At 43.3% G+C, this 22,879-nt stretch overlaps 1 protein-coding gene across 4 annotated transcripts in view; it reads right to left on the reverse strand.

Moving 5' to 3' along the window:
• Positions 1–377: 377 nt before the first annotated feature.
• Positions 378–22,879, reverse strand: part of MTURN (maturin, neural progenitor differentiation regulator homolog) — a 29,210-nt gene continuing 6,708 nt past the window's right edge. The window contains exons 2-4 of one of the 4 annotated variants that reach the window (XR_009541959.1): positions 19,727–19,849; positions 5,643–5,804; positions 378–4,253 (exon numbers count right to left, since the gene is read on the reverse strand). Coding sequence is in view for 3 of the 4 variants with exons in the window: in XM_060156919.1 (XP_060012902.1) it covers positions 4,173–4,253; positions 5,709–5,804; positions 19,727–19,849 (300 nt within the window). In the remaining variant the exon portion in view is untranslated. Of the gene's footprint in view, positions 5,805–19,726; positions 19,850–22,879 lie in introns of all 4 variants that reach the window. The other 3 variants (XM_060156919.1, XM_060156921.1, XM_060156920.1) reach the window with 3 other exon arrangements.

The following is a 22,879-nucleotide window of genomic DNA, read 5'->3' on the forward strand; positions in this document are numbered from 1 at the left end:
GAAAGTAATGGGAAATGGTGTCATGTCACCGTAGAAGGACCACAGGTTTCTAATTGATGCCATGAAGGATTCCTAACTAGGACGGGGGAAAAAAATCTAAAGTTCGAAGGAAGAGTGGAAAATTACTAAACACCAGGTACAGCATCAGGATAGATTAATGTCTCCAAATACATCAATTATTAACATCTGAATCATATCAGTGGTTCTTGTGATCACTCCTCCCTCCCCATCCCCCTGCCCCCCCCGCAGCCAGACTCCAACAACAGCAACCACAAAGCTGGCTGATGGTCCCTATTCCCGGTCCTCCTTTATAGCAAGTCAGGTGTCCTTTAGGACCAAACTGTGGTGGAGAAAGTAAACAAGAGGCAAATCGCAGCGGAGTTCGGAAGGCTCTTTAATAGCAAGCGTATGGTAATTACATCGTTGGATGAGATCCTCACCCTCAGGGGAGAGAGGAAGGAGCAGGTGTGGACAGGGTTCAATTCTGCGTTTACACTGCTGAAGCAGCTAATGAAGGGCAAGGGTGTTTGGCAACCCATTTCACAGTTTTGTAATTTACAAGAGTTCTTTGAAAGGAATATAAAGGCAAAGAAAGCAGAGACACCCTGCATGAAACATTTCTCACCTAAAAAACAAAACCCCCAAACCATTCCTTGCTTTTGCTTCTTATGTAGACACTAAACTTTGCTCTCTTACACAAATTAAGACTGGTTCACAGATAGTTTCAAGTTTTCCCTAGAACTGACGACTTACTTTCTCCTCTAAAAAGCTGACATTTGTACAGAGTATCGCTCTGTATCTTATCTGCCTAGCTATCAGAAGGTACTTAAAGTAAAAAATGAATCTGAAGAAACAAAAAAGAAAAAAAAACCCAGGCAAAGGCAGTTTTACAAGGAACAGACTGTCAGCTCTCTCTGTGGTACCGAGTAACTTGAATACACAGTTCTCAGAAAATGAAATGTTTATTTGTATGTGGCCTGGTGCCTGCTTTTAACTACTTGGGCCTCTTCGGCCATACCGTGCTTTAAGTAGACTTTCTACAACATGAAATGCTCATAGGTCCTCTATTTTTGTAATCCAGATTTAAATAAAAATACCAAAGACAACACATTATTTAACAATTTGGCCAAGGAACACGAGCTATAGATATCTTACCATGGACACCACGTTGCCACGGATACCAGTGGCTACAGGCATTCTGGCAAGTCTGAGAATTATTCTGTATAAAATCTAAAAGACTTCAGCCTTTCATGCCATACCTGGTATCACCAAACCAAGATAACTGCTTGTGTCTTTATGGAAGAGGATTAGTTTTTAATTCAAAAAAACTTGAGGCTTCTCTGGTAGTCTGAAGACTAAGCAATCAGGCAATGACGTCTCTTTGGAGTTAACACTCACTAGAGGGAAGAGGGGTCTGTGATCCACTTGAGTTTTAATTGTGCTCTTTTACAACCCGGAAGCCTGGTGGAGTAGGTGGGCTCTGCCCTCTGGCCTGCTGGGGCATTCCTCATCTGTAGCCTCCTCTGCAGCTGACAGCGAGGTCAAGTTTGGTTCCCGTTCTGCCTGCCAGGTGATTGGAGCCCCTTGCAGATCTGTCAGCACTTTGGAAATACAGGCTTCTCTGGCAGCTGGTTTAGTGAGGAACAGAACTCCACCAGATTTGCAAGACACCCACTGTCTCCTTGGCTGGGGGGCATTTTTTTGGGGGGGGCATTTTTAAAGCCACAAGGCCACCCCCGACAGAGGCCTTGCCTCTCAACATGCAAGCAGCCCCTTTGAGGAAAGCAGGATCCTGGTGAGACAGCCAGGACAACAGTTCTCTTGTATTTTATATGATAACTGCCTCTTGCCTTTATATTTATGTAAAAAATCAGACCCTAACTCTCCCATTCTACCTTACTCATCTCCTCCTACCCCAGGTTAAGTCCTGCCTATTCCTATGTGTCTCGCAAACCAGGAGAAATAAGATCTGTTCATACCACAGCTTCCCAACTTGTACATTTTAACATGAGGCAGATTCCTAAAATATAAATTCCAATGATGCTCTAGTATCACAGCTCTCCTAGGTCCATACACTTTGTGCTCTTATGAAACAGAAGCAACATTTAGACATGTACTTGTGCTAGGGAAAGGTTTCTGCTCCTATGTGGAAACACAGTGACTACGAGAGGAGAGGGGTTTTCACTTAAGGACACTGGAAACCTCAATTCTGGCACCAGGACACAATGAGAATTCCTAAATTAGAGACTTTTCATGTTCTAGGCATGGGGAAAAAAAAGCACTATGTGTTGCTGGCAGCCTGGGAGACTTGAGTGGACACCGCAGTGTCCGTGGTGGTGGCAGGCATACTGTGGGGTCTCACCTCCCTCCAGAATCTGCTCTCCGACTCCCCGAAGTCTCCTTGGTATGATTATCAGGCAGGGAAAGTAACCGGGTAACCACTAGAAAAATGTCTCTGTGATTCACTCAAACCTGGGACCAAGGTTGTGGAACGTTATCACAGGTGTGACTTCACAGCTAGCCCACAGTGATCAACAAGCAATCAACCATTCCCCTACTCACACACACACACACACACACACACACACACACACACACACACACACACACACACACACACACACACACACACACACACACACTCAGTCACTTTCTCTGTTACTTCTCTTTCTGTCTACTGGATGACATGGCAACAAAGCACTCATCTCTCACTCTCTTCCAGCTATTCTTCATGCGAATTCCCCGACTAAGTTAGGTTAAACTTACTCTACTTCCAAAGCCCCAGTCTGTCAGAGCACAAGGCAAATCCACACCTTCCACGGCACAGCAGCCAACTGGGCCAAGTATTGATACGCTTTCCATATCTCCGGGGCCCCCCTTTACCCTCTCGTCTGAGGACAGAATCTCATCAGCCCCTCAGCATCAGACCTGAGGGGGTTTCAACACGCACAGACTAACACAAACCTGTTCTAAGGTCATCCTGTGGCCAGGATCCTAAGGACAGCAAGATTCAAAATGCATTTGCTTCGCATTTCTCGAAAAGTTTCCTTGACTGTTGCTCTTCATACACACACACATAGTAAGGCAGTTAAGGAAGGACAGTGGTTCAAGCAGGAAGGGCCAACTCCCCTTTCTTCAGGCGAGTTAAATGACCTGTCCGAGGGCACGTACATGGTCACTGGCAGAGTCAGGACTAAACCCGAGCCTCTCTCCTAACTCCTGGGTCTACGCTTCTCCTGTGGTACCACACTGCCTCTCGGTAGGTGTGTTTACATGTTTGTGAGAGTCGGAACTCGGTCTAGCCAGGGAACCACTTCCATAGTGAGAACCACAGGCTGCCCGCGTCCCCGAGCGGCCAGGTGAAGCTCTGCACTGAGCCAGTTCTGATGCCACCCACGACCCAAACAGAGAATCCGCAGCGCAGGTGAGTGTGTACATGTGCACGTGTGTCAGCATGCACTGGCCGGGATGTGCACAATCAGAGAAAACGAAGCTTTAGAGGAAACGATCCGATTCGCAAGCAACGCCCTCTGGGGTTTTGCCTTGAAAATAAGTAACACACAGCGATGTCCTTTCCTACCCCTGGGGCAGAACAAAGGCCAGATTTCTCCTCAGCCCACTGAATGGCTGAGTCTATCTCAGCTCAATTTTTATCAACAGAGAACATTCACATAATAATACCACAATGCATTTGGTCAAAGCCTAAACACTTTTTCCATAAAATACATTTTATATGTCCATTCCATTTTCAAACATAGGTAAATTTAGATTTTAAGCCTCTACGTACAAAATTCCAGTTTACCTTTGAATGGAGCAAGCCAGTCCAGCTTCTTCTTTTCGGTGGCAGAAGTCATTCTTTCAGACTACAGTGTGAGCACGGAGCTTTGCAGACGCGGACTCTACCTACGGGAGGCATAGCTCCCAATCACCTGTGCTCAGGTTCACAGCCAATCAGAACACTGGGGAGGGAGCAAAGCACGGAATCCGCTTGCTCCACTGGATAAAACCCCAAGGTTTGTTTTGTTAATAGGCTACTCCAAAGATAATTCATTTCACTTGAAGTTAACGTTTAATATGTTTTTCCAAGAAAAGAAAAAAAACATGGGTACTGAAGCACGGATCGAAACCACGAAATTATTTTACCCGATGACTTAAAACTGTAGGACACCATTTTACCACGAGCAGCTGTACTCCTCACGGCACCAATCAGTTAAACAGAAAATGTTGAGATAATCAGGTTTACACCAACATGCCTGGAAGATATACAAGACTCCCGTAAACTCCGTGGCCTCTGCTTTTTTTTTTTAATCTAAAACTTTGACAACCCAACAGGCATGTGTGTGCATGTTAAAAACAATTCCACCCCAGATGTTATGTTAAGTGTTGTAAAAGAGGCATTCTGCATCTTTTATTAGAACCAGAGATGCAGAAGGGTCTAAGCAAAATGAATGTTTTAAATAATTCCATGTTAGCATTGCAAAGAATTTCCCCCCTCAGTGTGTGTTGCTAAATGATGACAGCAGTGTTTCCAGTTATGATAGTAGTTGTTTCTGTGAGTTGTCTGAATATTTGATCATTAAAACTTCCCTTCTGAACCAAGCTAACCCACGATTAGAAGATTCCCACCTTCATACGACTTTAAAACTTCACTGCAGTTAGGTTCCTCAAAGCACTTGATTACGATTTTTAAATAAATTATACAGTGGGATCCTTTCTTGACTTTTTTTTGAAGAATAAAAGTCAGATTAAGAAAGTAAAGAAGGATTCCATCATAGTTTTAAAAAATTTATCCTGGTTTATTTTCCTATTAAATTCATCTATGGCTTCAAAGTTTAAGTGGCACTTGGATTTGGGATGTTTTCATGATTTAACAAGTTGCCATCTTGTTATAAAGAGAGAAGGTAAATGTTTCATTTCATATGTGGGGTGGCTTAAAAACATTTTAAAGAAATCAATAATTTATGTCACCCCATTTATATTCTCCACTATTAGACTTTAAAAGTGGCTTTGGAATCAGCATGTTTTAAAATAACTGAACATGCAAATAATGTTTCTACCTAACCATGAACCAGCTGCTATATATCTAGGTAACTCAGTAATGGCAGAACACTTAAAGGCTTCTTTGCCTCTCTTACCCTCTTAACCCAAAACTAAGTAATTCTCCTTTTCTGCCCTTGTATTTGCACTTGTGCAGTTTAACGACTAGATATTAAAACTCATGCTTTATAAGCAAAACCTTCCACTTACATACACTTAAAAGGTACATAAAAAGTGCAGACTGCATTTCTTCTCTGCCATGCTTTCTCTCAATAATGTCACCTGTGATGACTCAAAACATATCCTTAATACATTCAGAGTTCTCTACTTTTGAGTCAGCAAATGTTAGTTCTCCAACATAAACTCAAGAGAGAACAGTCAGCCGCAAAATGGACTCTAAATTCAAAATGGCAGAGGCTACCGAGACAACTCCATTAGAGACCCACTGAAACGGGAGTAAAATTCAGGTCACTTCTGAGCAAAGCTCATCCCAGATATCGTGTGGTCGTTAAAAAGGTATTTCATTTTAATTTGGATGCTGGGAGTCAGACGTCCTGTTTCGAAGTGCTATTGCAAAATGCTAACCCAGGAGCTTGTGACCCCACCTCGGGTACCACAGGGCCCACTCTCCTTCTCAGGTGGGAGCCCTTGGAAGTCTACTGCTGACTGACCCCCATTTGGGGGTGGTCCGCCTCTGGCTCCTCCTCTTCCACGTCCGCACTGTACTCTTCAAATGCGTCGTCATCTGCATCCGGAAGCCCCAGTAACTACAGGGGAGAGAAGAGAAGCAGCTGTGAGTGCCAAATGGCCCACAGGCAGGAAGACAACCAAAGGCATCTGATCCAAATTCAACAAAAGGGGCAAGAATAGACTGTGGGGAAAAGACAATCTATTCAATAAGTGGTGCTAGGAAAACTAGACAGCTCCATGTAAAAGAACGAGATTAGAACACTTCCTCAGACCATATACAAAAATAAACTCAAAATGGATTAAAGACCTAAATTTAAGACCAGAAACCATAAAACTCCTAGGAGAGAACACAGACAGGACACTCTTTGACGTAAATCGTAGCAATATTTTTTTGGATATATCTCCTAAGGCAAAAGAAAGAAAAGCAAAAATAAACAAATGGGACCTAATGGAACTGAAAAGCTTTTTCACAGAAAAGGAAATCACTGACAAAATGAAAAGACAACCTACTGAACAGGAGAAATATTTTCAAATGATATGACTGATAAGGGGTTAATATCCAATATATATAAACAACTCATACAACTCAATATCAAAAAAACAGCCCAATCAAAAAACAGGCAGAAGACCTGAATAGACATCTTTCCAAAGAAGAAATACAGATGGCCAACAGGCACATGAAAAGATGCTCAACATCACTAATATGAGAGAAATGCAAATCAAAACCACAACGAGATATCACCTCAAACTTCAGAATAGCTATTACCAAAAAGTCTACGAATAGTAAATGTTGGAGAGGGTGTGGAGAAAAGGGAGCCCTCCTACACTGTTGGTGGGAATGTAAACTGGTGTAGCCACTATGGAAAACAGTGTGGAGGTTCCTCAAAAAATTCAAAACAGAACTTCCATATGACCCAGCAATTCTGCTCCTGGGTATATATCTGAAGAAAATAAGAACACTAATTCAAAAAGATACATGTACCCCCAATGTTCATAGCAGCATTATTTACAATAGCCAAGATATGGAAGTAAACTAAGTTTCCATCAACAGATGACTAGATAAAGAAGATGTGAGTTACACACACCACACCACACACACACACACACACACACACACACACACACACACACAGAGGATTATTATTCAGCCATAAAAAAGAATGAAATTCTGCTATTTGCAACAACATGGCTGGACCTAGAGAGTATTATGCTTAGTGAAATAAATCAGACAAAGACAAATACTCTGTTATTACTTATATGTGGAATCTAAAAAATAAAACAAATGAATGCATGTAACAAAACAGAAAAAGACTCACAGATATATAGAACAAACTCGTGGTGACCAGTGGGGAGAGGGAAGGAGGGAGGGGCAAAATAGGGGTAGGGGACTCAAAGATACAAACTACTATGTGTAAAATAAATAAGCAACGAGAATATATTGTATAGCACAGGGTAATATAGCCATTGTTTTGTAATAACTTTAAATGGAGTATAATCTATAAAAATACTGAATCACTATGTTATACACTTGAAATTAATATAATATTGTAAATCAACTATACTTCAATAAAAAAATTTCAACAGCACTTAACAGGAATTAGCACAGTAGCTATGGATTTCTCATGGGAGTCAGCTACCTCTATAATTATTTTCATAAGCTTATTAGATGGAAGTGTCAATCGTACAATGGATTGGTGCCCAAAGGACTAGGTTTTACTGGAGAGCCTGGAGATTCTCTACTTTTAAGTATCATCCATGCATACACAAAGATACAATATCTATGCACACACACACACACTGGGCTGTCAGCAGCAATACAATGAACAGTGCTGACTAGCCCATCAAGATGTTAAAAATCTATTCTCCTCTATGTCTTCTTCTCTAAAAATGCACGCTGCTATTATTCGTAACACACATATAAAGGTACAGAGACTACTGAAATGTTCAACAAAACGGTTAAATAAGTTATGGTGCATCCGTAAAATGGAATCTTATATATCCACTTAAAATACTATTTTTGAGTTGAATGATATAAAAAATGTGCTCATGTGTGTAAAAAGAACATGATGAAAATTGCATTTTCATTATGATACAAATTTTTTTTTAAGTATACACAAATGCATAGAAAAGAAGACTTCAATGAAATAAATAGATCCAAATTTTAAGAGTACTTTTTTAGGCAATGTGATTATCGGTAAATTTTTTCCTGTTCATCTTTTTGTATTTTCCAAATGCTCTATAATTATCATCAGGGAAATTCACAATAAACACACAGTAAACGTTTTCTTAAAACACTGGCTGGTCGTGGGTTAGAAACCGTGAGTGCCCTTTGCTGGGCCTGATCAATATGGACGAACGCTCTGGTGCTGGCAGGAAGCCATGGCTGCAGGCATCTTGCTTGGCCTTGTCTGCCATCACGGGGATGCCGACCCACAGCTCTTTGATGAACCTTTCTCACATGGTAGCCCCTTGGTTGACCATTTTCAGGCAACTTCACTGAATGGCCCTATGATCCAAACACTAACTGCATTAGGACAAAGTGAGATGGACCAGGACCATGGTCCTGCAGACCACAACTCTTGCAGGTCTCAGAGAGCCCTCTGAACACGCTCAGGACAAAATCATCTGCCAGGCATTATGGGTCATATGATGCACGTGGCCTGCCAGCACTACGGCCAACTGCAGGCACGTGCCTTCCCCTTAGAGCTCAGGGCTACAGCTGTCTCAGAGACACTGCTGACTGCGGGGAGGGGTGGGAGGGGCGCATCTCAGCTTGTTCGCACAGTCTGCACCAAATCACATAGTCTGCACCAATCTCGTGTGTGCTGGGGAGAGGGGAAAAGCCCCTTTCCCCTACTACTGTCTCCCTTCCATATTTTACTGGGTGGAATAAAAGGCAAAGTTTGCCTCTAAAGAGGGAAAAAAATGGCTGGTTACAATGAACACAGATGACTAATGGTGTTCAAGTTTATTTCAAGAGCTGCTAGATGACACAGCAAGGTGAAAGTATCAAAAGAGTGGTAACATTTAAATAGTTGATAAAATATAAATATTTTTGCCACTACCAAGAACTCCAGAATCACCTAAATGCCAAAAGAAGATGCATTATTTCAATAATAAATATAACTCCTCATTGTACTGAAGGGATGCTCCTTAAAAGAGGAATGGTCAATGGGTTCCTTCTCAGTTAACAAATCTGACTGGATGCCTGGAGCCTTGGGTTCAGGAGGATTCTGAAGCTCAGTGGGAAAGATCCTGGTCAGTTAGCAATGGCTGTCATGAGTACAGGGGGCGCAGTTGAGGTATGCATCCACATATTTGCCATCTTGTCCTAAAGTGACATGCCACTGATTATTCTTTTTCATAATACGTTTAGATAATTCACATGGACTCAAACTGTAGGTACCCCTTAACACCCACCCTCTCCTCAGCTTAGGGTGGCTTGGTAGAAGAGGTTCCAGCAAGCCAAGCGTGAAACCCTTCCCCTCTCTCCTCTGCCTAGCTCTGTACCTTACCTTGATGTGAATCCAAAGCACATAGTTCTAGGTCTGTAGCATTAGCCACATGGGAAGCCCCTCCCTTTGGCAGGAAATCTTCAGATGCTCATTTGAGAGCTGCTCTCCCCCTGTCCTTAAAGGAGGGAGAGAGAAGAGAAGCAGCTCTCAATGGCTGTCAGGACGTTTAAGGCACCTTAGCGGAGAATCTGAAGATTTGTTGAGAGGCTGTGTGGAAAAGGCACTGGACCTCGCGTCTGGAAGCCAGGGCTCTAGCTGGGGACCACTGCCTTTGCTGAGCCTCGGTGTCCTTCTCTGTAAAGTGGGAACCATGACATCTGCTCTACTCCAGAGAAACTATGGAGATTCAGTGAGAAAGTGAATGTGGCCATGGTCTGCAAACTGTAGTCTTATGTGAATTATCTAATTACATTATATTACCTTGCTTCTCATTTTAAAGCACAGCCAGTTCAATTATTCAAGGGGAGTTACTGCTGCATCAGTAGACTGTCTCCAGACCCTGCTTCTTCCTCTCTCTTCTGCTGGGCTTGCTTCTGGACTGCCTCATTGTTAATTAGTACTGTAGGAAGTAGGAAGAGAACTAAGAAACTCAATTCTATCAGCCTCTGCATTAGATTCTCAGGCTTACATTCCATTGAACCAACCAATTTTGTCACACTACGGATTCAATGATAATAGTTTATATTGGTTAAGTTACTATCTGCTAGGCACTGTATAAGCAGCTTTTCTGTGTATTAATTCCTTTGGGCCTCATAATAACCCTATGGGGTAGGCACTATTACCTCCCTTTCACAAAGAAGATCTGAAGATGTTGAGTAAATTTGCTCAGAGTTGCCCAGTAGGAATCAGAGCAGGATTCAAACACAGGCCAGCAGGTTGTAGACATTACACACCTAACCGCCAGGCTACCTGGGAGATATCCTTCCAGCTGTCCATGCTGCTCCTATAGCTGGAGCCTTCAATGTTTTCTACTCGGTAATACACTTAAAAAAATTCAATATGCAATGTTAATATCAACATTTATGAGTATGTACAATTTGGAAGCATGAGGAGGAAAAGAGAAAAAGCACAAGAGCTAGAATTTGCCTGGGATGCCAAAGGACATCATACAGATATGTAATAATCTAGCATTCCCACCTCTGTCTCCATTCTCATTTATGGTAGGTAAGTCTAACTTCTGGGTTACCAGAGGCAGAGGTGAGGGGAGGGAAAATTGGCTGAAGGCAGTCAAAAAAGTACTAACTTCCAGTTATAACTTAAATAAGTACTAGGGATATAATTTACATCATGATAAATATAATTAACATTGCTGTATGCTGTATAAGCAAGTTGTTAAGAGGGGCTTCCCTGGTGGCGCAGTGCTTAAGAATCTGTCTGCCAATGCAAGGGCCATAGGTTCGAGCCCTGGTCCAGGAAGATCCCACATGCCACGGAGCAACTAAGCCTGTGCGCCACAACTACTGAGCCCGTGAGCCACAACTACTGAGCCCACGTGCCACAACTACTGAAGCCCAGGTGCCTAGAGCCCGTGCTCTGCAACAAGAGAAGCCATCATGATAAGAAGCCCGCGTACTGCAACGAAGAGTAGCCCCTGCTCACCACAACTAGAGAAAGCCTGCGTGTAGCAACAAAGACCCAATGCAGCCAAAAAAAACAAAAAAGTTGTTAAGAGAGTAAATCCCAAGAGTTCTCATCACAAGGAAAAAAAGGTGTTTTTTTCCTATTTCTTTAATTGTTTATCTATATAAGACCATGGATATTCACTAAACTTACTGTGATCATCATTTCATGATGTATGTTAGTCAAATCATTATGCTGTATGCCATAAACTTATACAGTGCTGTATGTCAATTATATCGCAATAAAACTGGAGGGGAAAAAAAAGAATAGATTGAATAGCCAGACTGGAAAAAAAAATTTAATTTCTGGATCCAAATTTTTAACAGTCAAGAATTCATATCAGAAACAGGACTATAAACAGACTGGGAAGAATCCTGAGTCCTTGCTTTTACTGCACTCACACACTCTTATAAGGGAAAGGAGACAGGCCAAGAAACCCTGTCAAGTATATTTAAATTGCTCCTGATAGAGTCATTCATTCCTACTTCAGTAAATTTTTTTTTCAGTTGACGGGAAAAAATCTTTATGCTCACTCTGGACAAGTGTTGGCACTCCCAGGGTCTTGCTTCTTCAGAACAGTCTCTGATCACAAAAGAACTACTGGAGCCCACCCATCCTAACAGGGTTGTACCTGGTGGGTAGAGATGCCAACCCTTGAGAATTAAAGCTCTTCAGACCCAAGAGAGTATCAGTTTTCTGTAGGACTAACTCCAGGTCTTTTTGAAAGTGTTATAAACTAGTTGAGGCTCTATTCAGTTGGCACTTAGCATCTGCTGTCTCTCACTCAAACACTTGGGCTAGAGTGTCTTTTTTTTTTAATAATCTTTTTTAAAAATTAATTAATTTATTTATTTATGGCTGTGTTGGGTCTTCGTTTCTGTGCGAGGGCTTTCTCTAGTTGCGGCGAGCGGGGGCCACTCTTCATCGCGGTGCGCGGGCCTCTCACTATTGTGGCCACTCTTGTTGCGGAGCACAGGCTCCAGATGCACAGGCTCAGTAGTTGTGGCTCACGGACCTAGTTGCTCCGCAGCATGTGGGATCTCCCCAGACCAGATCTCGAACCCGTGTCCCCTGCATTGGCAGGCAGATTCTCAACCACTGCGCCACCAGGGAAGCCCTAGAGTGTCTTTATAAAAGAGGAGGAGATAGTATCTAGGCCCTGGAGAGCACAGGCAACCAGCTAGGCCTTCAGGGCTTCCATTAAGTGCCCTGTGGCTTTAGAGGTTCCTGTAAGCTCCTTCCAGATGATTCTTTGAAGCAGCATTTCCCACACTTCGCTGTGTATGTGACTCACCCAGGATCTACCTAAAATGTAGATTCTGAGTCAGTGGGTCTCAGGTGGGATCTGAGATTCTGCTTTCCTAACAAGCTCCCTGGTGATGGGGATACTGCTGGTCCAGAAACCACACTCTGAGTATTGAGACCCTAAAGCATCTGGGGAATTTGTCACGATTTATCTTAATGATCCATGATGCTGGTGTTACCAAGAAACCTCTGATGGGATCCTGGTCAGTCTGTCTTTTTGATAATAAAGGAAAAAAAAAAAGGTGGGGGGGTAGGTGGCAAGACTGATGAAACACCCAAATGGGCAAGAGTAATAGGTACCCTCTTATTTTAGGGGCTATCGCACGTTCTACAAAAGACAAGGGTTTGAATGTTCACCATATGAGCAAAAAACAAATGCCATGATAAACTTAAATTGTCAACATTCAATGTGTGTGTGTGTGTGTGTGGTTTTGTTTTGGTTTTTTTTTTTGGATGTAGTAGGTTTTTTTTTTTGTTTTCTTATTAATAGTTTTTTACTGAAGTATAGTTTATTTACAATGTTGTGTTAATTCAATGTGTTTTTATTAAAACCCACACTTGTGCATAATCTTTCCTACCAGACTTTCTGACCAACTGGGGCAGCTTCCCACAAGTGGATTCTCTCTCTTCTTCCAGACTCTTGACCAGACTAGAAGAGTAGAAGCAAGAATTGAACTTTTTCTGGGTCACAAAGGGTTTTCCTGTGGGGTATAATCCCTGGCTCTCCAGCCACTAGTGGCAAAAAAAAACAACAACCAATCTTACTCATGCCAGTAAGACTTAATTAAGGGAATTTTTCTGGTGGAAGGATCTCTGTTTCTCAAGAGAAAAAAACGTGGAGTCATACAGCAACCCTAGGCAGGGGACCAGGGTCAATCAGAGTGAGAAAACCTAGGGAAGCACAGGCTCTCACTCCAGGTAGGGCCATCAAAGCAACAATGAGAACCTGCTGTATAGCACAGGGAACTCTACTTCACTTCGCTGTACAGTGGAAAATAACACAACATTGTAAAACAACTGTACCCCAATTAAAAAAAAAAAAACATCAACCAAAACAGCACAGAAAATCATCACAGCAACAGGTGCCTCATGACCCTAATGTCCACAGTGCTAGTAAGAGGAGAATACTCCAAGAGAATAGAGTAAAGCTTTGAGAGAACTGAAAGGCAAAGATTAGTTTTGGTTTTGCAGCTAACTTGGAAATGGTAAGTTCTCTCTTCTTTTGTGAACTGTTTTCTAGTGAGGGGGTGGAGGGGAGGAAGGACTGTTAATCATCACTAAATAAAAGATATAAAAACATGGAGGAAAAAAATGACTGGCATGGCCAGCATTATTTAGACCCATAACCACTATTTCATTATCTAACTCAATCATGTGATGGCTGGCAACTGTCAATCCAGGGCCACTTAAACAAAAAAAAAGTAGGACTCCAACGATTCTCCAATTCGCATTGATCAAGCCTAGTGACAGGTGTCTCCGAAGCCATTACTGGTGCCAGGACATGGATAAACCCTCCTGCTCACAGATGGCAATGACAGCACTGTCATTTGCACACATGTACCATTTGGATATGACATTGCAGCAGGAAGGAAAAAAAAAAAACTAGGTAGAAGCTAGGCGGCCCCTGGAGTGGAGCAGAATATAGGTCAGTCCAGGAAGGAAGCTGTCCCACTGCATCCACGAGCCACATATCCACCCAATAAGTATTTCCTAACAGCAGTTAGGAGCTGGAAATTGAAACAAACCTCAGTGGGGTGGCTGGGCTTTGATAGCCCTCTGTGTTCTGATTTTGAAGCTCCCCATGCATCCACGAGGCAGAGAAACATGTATGACCCCCATTTTAAAGATGGGGGCACTAAGGCTGAACAACACGGGCTGGGAGCCGGCCAGGCCAGGGCTAAGCCACCTTGCCCCACCCAGGGACATCTCTAAGGTTCTCTGGGCTATGGGGCCAAGATGGGCCCTTCTGGTCTTTCTTCTTGGCCGGCCCTCCTCCTGCTCCAACATTGTCCAGATCTCGCCCTTTCAAGCCCCCCTCCTGGCGAAGCCACTGCCAGCACTTTGTTCCTCGATGAGCCCACTCACATCTGATATTCCCAGTCCTTCTGACACATAGTAGATAAGGCAGTTTTTTTAAAAAAAACACAACATAGTTCCTGATTATAAATGTTTTCTGTGACATCATGGAAAATTTAGAAAATCCAGAAGAGAAAATAAATATCACCCATAACCCTGTCACCAGAGGCTCTTTGGTCATATGTCCCTCTGGGGGACAGGAGCATCCATTTGTCCCCCTTGTAGCACTAGCCTCAAACCCACTGAGTTGTACGGATCAGGTACTGAACGGATGGTTATTATTTTGCCAAAACCAGTGTCGATAAACTTTTGGCAATAATACCCCAACACTGCCCCCTTAGAATCTCTTATCTTAGCCAGATGCTTCTGTTAAGCGTGTGTTGAAATCACTTAGCAAATTGTTTTCTTCCTCCATCAAAAACCTAAGGGTCCTACGAAAGCTTTCATTACTGAGCTCACTTCTCAACAGTATTTTGCCGAGTGTCCCCATCCCGTCCGTGTCAATGCCAGCATTTACTCAGTGCTTATCCTCTGTGCCGTGCGCTGCACTAAGTCCCCAACAAGAATCGTGTCATTTAATCTTCATAGCAATCCTAAGGTAACTATCATCATTTGTTTCCTACTTTTACAAATGAAAAAACTGAGAAACAGCAAGGTCAAGTAACTTGCCTGAGGTCACACAGCCAGCAAGTGACAGAACTGGGATTTGAATCCAGGCAGCCTACCCCCAGAGCTTGGGTTCCTCATCACTGTAGTAACCCGATTCTGCATAACTAGGTAAAGGGACCACAACCAACACCCTGCGGTCGGTGCACACTCACTGACATCCTCTCAGGAAACACTTCCCCAGAGAACCAGCAGATCGGAGTGAGCAGAGCAGGGAATGGAACTCCTTTGCACTGTATCTAGCAGAGTATCTAGACCAAAATAAATGCTCAATTTTGTAACCTGGAGTTTCCCTGTACGTTTTTGTGGCTCTGTCTCCTACCAGAAAGCCAGCTCCTTGAGCGCAAGGGCTACGCACCCTGCCCTGCCTCTTACTCTCCAAAGCGGTGCTTTGGCAAATAGCAGATGATCATACATTTTGTTGATCATGTGATGAAGAGACAGAGAAAGAAGAGGAGGAGTAACATGGTGAATAAGAAAAAGAATAATTATTTTTTCCTTGTCAAATCAAATAACAGATTTCTTTGGTAGGGCATGGACTTTGTGATATTGATTGTTTCAGTGCGGGGAAGGCAAACAGAAAGGGCGGGGGGGAAGGCAAACAGAAAGGGGAGGAAAAGCACACAGTCTACAAAATTGGAATGTCCAAAGGTAGAGAGTGCTACTGTGGCATGCTGAGCCTTGCAGGCAGGATCGCTGAGGATGGCCAGAAGATGACTCCATTCTTTGGCCCATGCAGGCAGGCATGCGTGGGCTTCAGCAAAGTTAATTGACCCTGCTTGACTGATGCCCCAAAAGGCAGCAGAAGGCTGTCAACAGAAAGGTCCTTATCTTTCTGGAGAGATTACCCAGCGTAGGGGCTGGCAACGGGCTGGCCAAGGTAAAACAAGAATTCCAAGCCATGAATGAGGCTGTTCTAAGATGAAGGTAAAAATATTCCTTCTGTGGTTTCCCCAACTATAAACAAAAAGGAGCTACACAGATTGATCAGATTATCCAAAATTTTCAGGGGATGAGGTGCTCAAGCTTACCTGCGTGATAACTTTGTAGAATTTGGGTATGTGTTACTTCAACAAATACTTTCAGCTACAACAGCAGTAAGAGCCTTTCCTGGGTCTTATTTCTAAATCCAAAGCTCCTTTATATAAAACAGATAAATACCAGTGGGAAGAAATACACTCTTCAGTGGAGAGGGAGAGGGTAAACGCTTCCCCACCGATCTCCAGCAGTCCCTCACCTGGGTCTGTAACACTCCCTCTCATCCGATCTGGGGCACATCCTGACTGAGAGAAACCCAAAGCTTGTGTGCATTTCACCCTCACTAGTCCTGAGAAGGCCTCCAGCCTTTCCCGCAGGCAAAAAGACCCAGCCAGAGTGCCCAGCACGCAAAAGCTTCCCCACCAAAGGGGGCGCCGTGCCAGGTAAAGGCCCCACCTTGGGAGCATCATCCCTGCCCACTGTGGCGGAAGGCTCTGCTTTAGAAATGAACTCTGGAAGCCCAACAGCGTTAAATGAAATCCGTGTGTCTCCATGACACAAAGCAGCTTGATCTGAAAGAAAGTATTCAACCAAGTCAATCGCTTTTAGCTATGCATCTGGATTTTTTGGACTGCACTTCTTTCCATTTACATGTGGCGGCCTGGTCGCTGAAATACAGCCATAGACTTGGTAAAGCAAGGTGGCAAAAGAAGTCCTGGTGGGAGCTCACCTTCTGCAGTTAAGCCCATTCTGCAGGTAGTCTGTTGCTTGCCCCCACAGATGACAGCCACATACAGAGAATCAGGTGGCAGGCTAATGAGTGGAACCCCCCTGAGGAAACCAGCTGCACCGTGAGTATCATTTGCTAATTAGATAGTTTGGGGGGGGGGTTAAGATTTGAGGGAACCAATTTTTTTAAAAAAATTTTGCTTGCCTTGATATCTCTAGTTGGATGTCTAACAGGTATTTCAAACACTGACATGTCTATAACCGAGCTCTTGATAGTCTCACCCCTGAACTTTCCTCCTGCGGCCTCATCCATCTCAGTCAAGGAACACCATTCCCTTCACTGAGTAGATGAGGACCTCTGGAGTCAGCCATGTCTTCTTTTTCCCACACCACACTTCCAACCCATCAGCAAGTCCGGTTGGGTCTACTTTCAAGGCATCTCCAGAATCCGGCCCAGTTCTTCCACCTTCACTGTGACCATCCTGGTCCAAGACCGATGGCCTCGCCTGGATGAAAGCAACAGCCTCCCCACTGCGCTCCCTGCTCCCACCCCTGCCTCACAGCCTGTTCTCTACTCAGCAGATCCCTCTTGTGCTTAAACCCCTCCAGCGGATCCCCAGCACACGGAAGTACAAGCCCAAGTCCTTCTGTGACCTGCAAGCCCCTGAGGTTTCTCGGATTCATCTCTCGAGGTTCCTCCCCTCCCCCCCAACTCAGGCCGTACCAGCCCCTCCTTGTTCTCTGAACACTAGTTTTCTCTCCCTCTGTGGTCGTATTTGCTGTTCTCTCTACTTGGAAAGCTCTTCCTGTAGCTCTCCTCATGGCTCACATCTCACTTCAAGTTTTACTCACATTACCTTCTCAGTGAAGCCTTCCCTGCTCCCCTAGTCAAAACTGTCAGTGCCTCTGACACTTCTCACCCCCTTTCCCTGACTCATGTTTTTTTCTCCTCAGCACTTGTCACTAACACATTATGTGTTGTACTCATTTATCTTATGTTGTACTTATTTATCTTCTCTCTCTGCCACTAGAATACAAGCTCTGTGAGGTCTAAGATTTTCATCTGTCTGGTTCAACTGCTAGCAACAGAGCAGTAAAGAGTGCCAAGTGCCTACTGGGTACTCAGTAAATACATCTTGAATGAGTGGAAATGGGATAGACCAGTATCTTTAAGTCAAATATCTATTTTGAATAAGCCAAACAGGCTTAGAAAATTAACAAACAACAAAAAGAAATGGTTGGACAAATGATACAGATCAGATAAAGTGACAAAACCCACTTGAAATTCCACTTTTTATAATGATGGATTAAGTGATAGTGATCAGGACAAACTCCTGCAAAGAGAACTAAAAAATCTGGATTCAATATGAAAAATGCCTTCTTAAATATATTGAGAATTAGCACCCAGAGAGGTAAACCTATCATAAAAAGCTGCTTTTGTCCTAAGGACATCTGCTGACCTGGAAGAAACTTCTACTGCATCCTTGGCCTACTCTAAGAGCTAGGGAGACCAAAGTCAAACCCAGGGCCTTTCAAAGGAGCAAACTGTTATAAACCATTGTCACTTTAGGCTAGGACCCCTATGCTATGGTCTGAGTATTTGTGTTCCCCCCTCCAAATGCATATGTTGAAATCCTGACCTTCGAGGTGATGGTATGAGAAGGTGGGCCCTATGAGAGGTGATTAGGTCATGAAGGTAGAGCCCTCATAAATGGCCTAGTGCCCTTACAAAAGAGGCCCTGGGCTCTCTGTCTCCTTCCACCATGTGAAGTTCAAGTGAAACGATGGCCATCTGTCTAGGAAGTGGGCCCTCACCAGATACCAGATCTGCTGGCACTCTAATCTCAGACTTCCAGCCTCCAGAACAATGAGAGATAAATTTTTGTTTATAAGCCACCTAGTCTATGGTATTTTGTACTATCAGCCTGAACAGACTGAGGCTGCTCTCAGAACAAGGATGAACCAGAATAAACCAGGCCTGCAACCTGACTGTCCATCACCTGGAGAGTTCTAAGAACCACAAGTCTCAAACTGATTGAGGGTGGTCTCTGACTGACAGGGCCCCTCCAGCCCTGGCAGAAGCAAATAAAAATCCTCTCTGGAGGAAAGTACCATCATCTTAGGCCTCAATATACCCCTATATATAAATTTTCAAATACAAATATTCAAGCATGCAGAGATAATCCAACATGCAAAGAAACAAGATACCAGGACAGGGAACCAGTGGTAACAAAAGCTGACAAAACAGACTCCCAAACCTTGAAATACTGGAATATCTGACAGTCTCTCATGCAGCCAAGCCTACCATGTTCAGAGAAACAAAAGACAAGTTTGAAAATTCCAGGAAAGAAGTAGATACTATTTTAAAAGATTTGAAAAAAGAAAAAAAAAATAAAGAAATCCTAGAGCAAATAACACTGAGCATGTAGAGCATTTATGGTGGGCAGGGAATTGAACTTAGGGCAAGTGTCACGTAATCTGACTTTCTCTTCCAATAAAGATAAAGAGAGAAGTAGTCTTCAAATTAGGGGTGAGTATTCATTTTACATGTTTTTCAGCTATAATGAAACAAACTGTCAGCTAACCATAGACATACAGATTCCTAAATCCTAATGGGGTTGGGGGAAAGCAACCTCTGTAAGAGACTTCATAAAAAGAGAAAAGAACAGAACAACTATCCAATTTCCTCCTTCTCTATATCCATCAACATGGAGGCACATCCTTTATATAGCCTTCTGGCAATTTCCTATCATAAGAGAACCTCCATAGCACTTCCAAGCATTTTGGTTTTAAGTCTACTGGATGAGAACCAGAATACTCAGTTGTCTCATAAAGGCTCTGTTTGCTTCCCACCCAATCAGAGATTCTTAACTCAAGTGATGCTAGAAATAACCATCATCCCTGCAACAAACAGCTGTGTCGCATCCCGTTTCCCCCTCCCTCTCCGCCCTCAGCCTCCCTCCACTAGCTGCTATCTTTAAGCCACAGGGCAGACAAGAGAAAAACAATTAGTCACCCCAGGTTTTGCCCACTTTCCCCACAATCCATGTCATTCAAAGCACAATCACTGGAGACAACAAGATGGCTTTAGAAACCAAGCAGGCACCTACAGGTCTGAAAGACTTGAAGACTTTTTCCAAGACTTCATGGAGCGTCTTCTTGCCGCAGGAGGAGATATAATCCTGTGCTAGCTGCAAAAAAGGCAGGCAGTCCTCGCTCTCACTCCACACGTGCTACATGCCCGCCGGCAAGGGAAAGGAGAAAACAAAGACACACAGTTATTATACTCAGTTTGAAATAAACAAAGCCAAGAAGATTTTTTTTTCTTTAATTACGTGAATTTGAAGAAGGCCTCCATTCCAGAGTAAACTCCATATAGTCATCCTTGATTTGTTTGCACTGAAGGAGATCAGAAAATGCATACCGTGCAGAAAACCCCCACGCTTCTGGGCCATAATCTCACCTGCTCAATTTTCCATCAGATCTGCTCATACGTGGTAAAAGCGGCATTGGGATCAATATTCCCCCACCCATGATTTCCACCGCCCCCCTTCTGGTGCCAGCTACGGGCGGTTTTAAAACAGGAGGAAGGATAAACCGAGAGCCTATGTAACCCTTATCTTTGCCTTCAGCACTGGCTGAAGGATTAATTAGGCATACTTTGTAACTGCTTACTTGGAGATATTCTTTACCCAGATTAGCCTGTGATGATAAATTTACTTCAAGATGAAATGAATTCAGGAGAACACACAGAAAAGTCATCACTAAGTCACCAGGAAACAAAGGCTTTCTGAAAGCTCACCTTCCCTTAAAATGCTTTAAGAGGGCATCATCGTACCCAGGCAACACTTTGCAATGTTAACACGCGCCAAGAGGAGACTGATTTAGGTTTTATTTTTTTCTTAGGGCTAGACAAGTGGGGTATTTTTTCCCCAAATGAGGATATCCATTTTAGCACATCTTTAAGACTAGGCTAGTTTCTCCCATAAATGTTCAAGGATCTGGAATAAGTCCAAGAAACAGGCTTGAGAGATGGAGATGCAGAAGGCCCCTGCATATCTGAGCAATGGAGGGGGCACTGAGCTACCAGGATGACATCGGGGTATCAGTCAGGTACCAAGAATCACTGTTTAGAGGGGCCTGAGCAATGACAGCTCAACGTTGGTGAAAAAAGTGTAGAGGAGAGGAAGATATTTGGCAGATGAGAGCAAGGAGTAGGGACTAGGCAGCAAGAGACAAGACCAGTTTGGAGAAATGGTCCATGTCAAGCACTTGCCCCCTCCTATTAATACAAATGATTAGAGCATCACCCCAGAAAGTCATATGCCCAACACTCAATAAACATATTTCACTTCCTTCTTTCTCACTGCAGGATCTCCAGGAACTAGAAAGAACTTAAAACACTTCTCAGATCCAAGAGAGAACAACAAGGTGCTAATATGCCATCTTTACCACCCAATTATCTGTGTTTCATAGATGTGAAGGTCCATTTCCGACACGTGCTGCTCTAATTCCAGCAGACTTCTAGAGCAGCTATCGCCTTGACCTAATAAAGATCACTTCTAGATTCTCCAACCTTAGAGAATAGCTCAAACACGATTCCCTATTAATTAGAGGCCCTTAAAGTTGTTGAGCCTCTGAAATGCCATTTATATAAGTCTCTTGCATTGTACAAAAACGTAAGAGTACAAAGCGCGTTTATATCCGTTACTGCACTTGATTCTTAATTAGTGGGGATTCTGCAAGACCAATAATAAAGTCCCACTTTATATAAGTTCAGCTCAGCACCCATTTTCAAACTCAAATTTTAAAAAGTTCAAGCATATTTCAAATTCTTATCCAAGTTAGAGATGGGGTTAACACCTAGCACCACACGCTGGAAAATTTTAAGCCTGCCTTCCCTAGACTTGTTGTGAAGATTAGAGAAAAAGTAAAATGTTTATTTAGTGCCTGGCACAGTGCCTGGCTGGCAAATAGTAGATATTCAATAAATGGTGGATGTAAGTCGCCTATTTCCCCTTTTGCACCTGCAGGAGGATTGGGGGGAGGGGCTTCCACCTGCCACAAGGCTAAATCAGACACCCTATGTGACTTCACCGAGAACGCTATCCAAGGCAACTTGGGATATAGTTCATTCAGAAGCAGGTGTATCTATGAAAACCTTGCATGGCTATTTTTAAACTACATGTTTTAAAAAAAGTACTTCAAATTACAAAGTAAACTAAGGAAAGTATATCACTCAAACAATAACAGAATCACAGAGTATCCACCACTGCTTGGTAATCAGTTTGTTCAGTTTGAGTGTTTCTAGGGCATCTATAGCCTCATGAGGAGATTATTCATGCCACAATTTTCATTACTCCACTTTTGGAGTTGTTGATTTCTGAATATATTGGAGAAGAAAGACTTAACACCTGCCAAAGGGCCTTACGTCCAGTGTGCCTAAACCTCCTTCCCGTGGCTGTCTAACTCATCCTGAATTCCCAGGAGTGTTGGTTTTGCGGTTTAAAAAAGAGTTTTATCTGAAGCCCTGCCCAAATGATAACGTGAGGGAGCAGGGGATTTGGAATAACACAGGCCCAGGTGTCCACGGCCGCTTAAAAGACATCACTTGCTAAACGTTAATTGTTTCATGTCCATTGTATCTCATGATAAAAGGTACTCAGTTTTATTCATTGAAACTGTCCCCTTCTAAAATTAATCAAGACAGTCAGCATACAAGATAAGATGAACTAAAAATTAAGTCTGCAGTTGAGAACATAAAGACAAAAGGGAAACAACGGAAGAAGAATGTAAAACCAAGTGAGATTAGGACCAACAGTGCCGGTAGACAAGCCTGGCACTTGCCACGGATGGGACACAGATTTGCCTCCACTGCTTTCCAGAGGCCTATGCTATGCAAAGAAAGACATGCCATCAGTGCCCCGAGGCAGTGCCCACATATAAAACAGCCCAGCTCTTCAGAACTAACAGGAAAGGGACCAGGGACAGGAGGGTTACCTCTTAGGAAAATAGAGAGGCCCATTCCAAAACCAAGGGAAGGCAGAGAGAGCATGCGGTGGCTGGGCTGAAGCTACTGAAGGCAGGATCTGGGGTCTAGTCTTGTACAAAGACAAATGGGCACTTGAAGACCCACAGTCCTGCACCACAGGGCGTGGCTACAAGGCCTTCAACTTGGAAAATATCAAGCATATGTAACCAAACACCCACTTTGGCCACGAAAAAACTATAGCAGGGGGTCAGAGAACCTATGGCTTTGAACA

Source organism: Lagenorhynchus albirostris, chromosome 8 (genome assembly GCF_949774975.1).
Source record: "Lagenorhynchus albirostris chromosome 8, mLagAlb1.1, whole genome shotgun sequence".
Taxonomy (NCBI): domain Eukaryota; kingdom Metazoa; phylum Chordata; class Mammalia; order Artiodactyla; family Delphinidae; genus Lagenorhynchus; species Lagenorhynchus albirostris.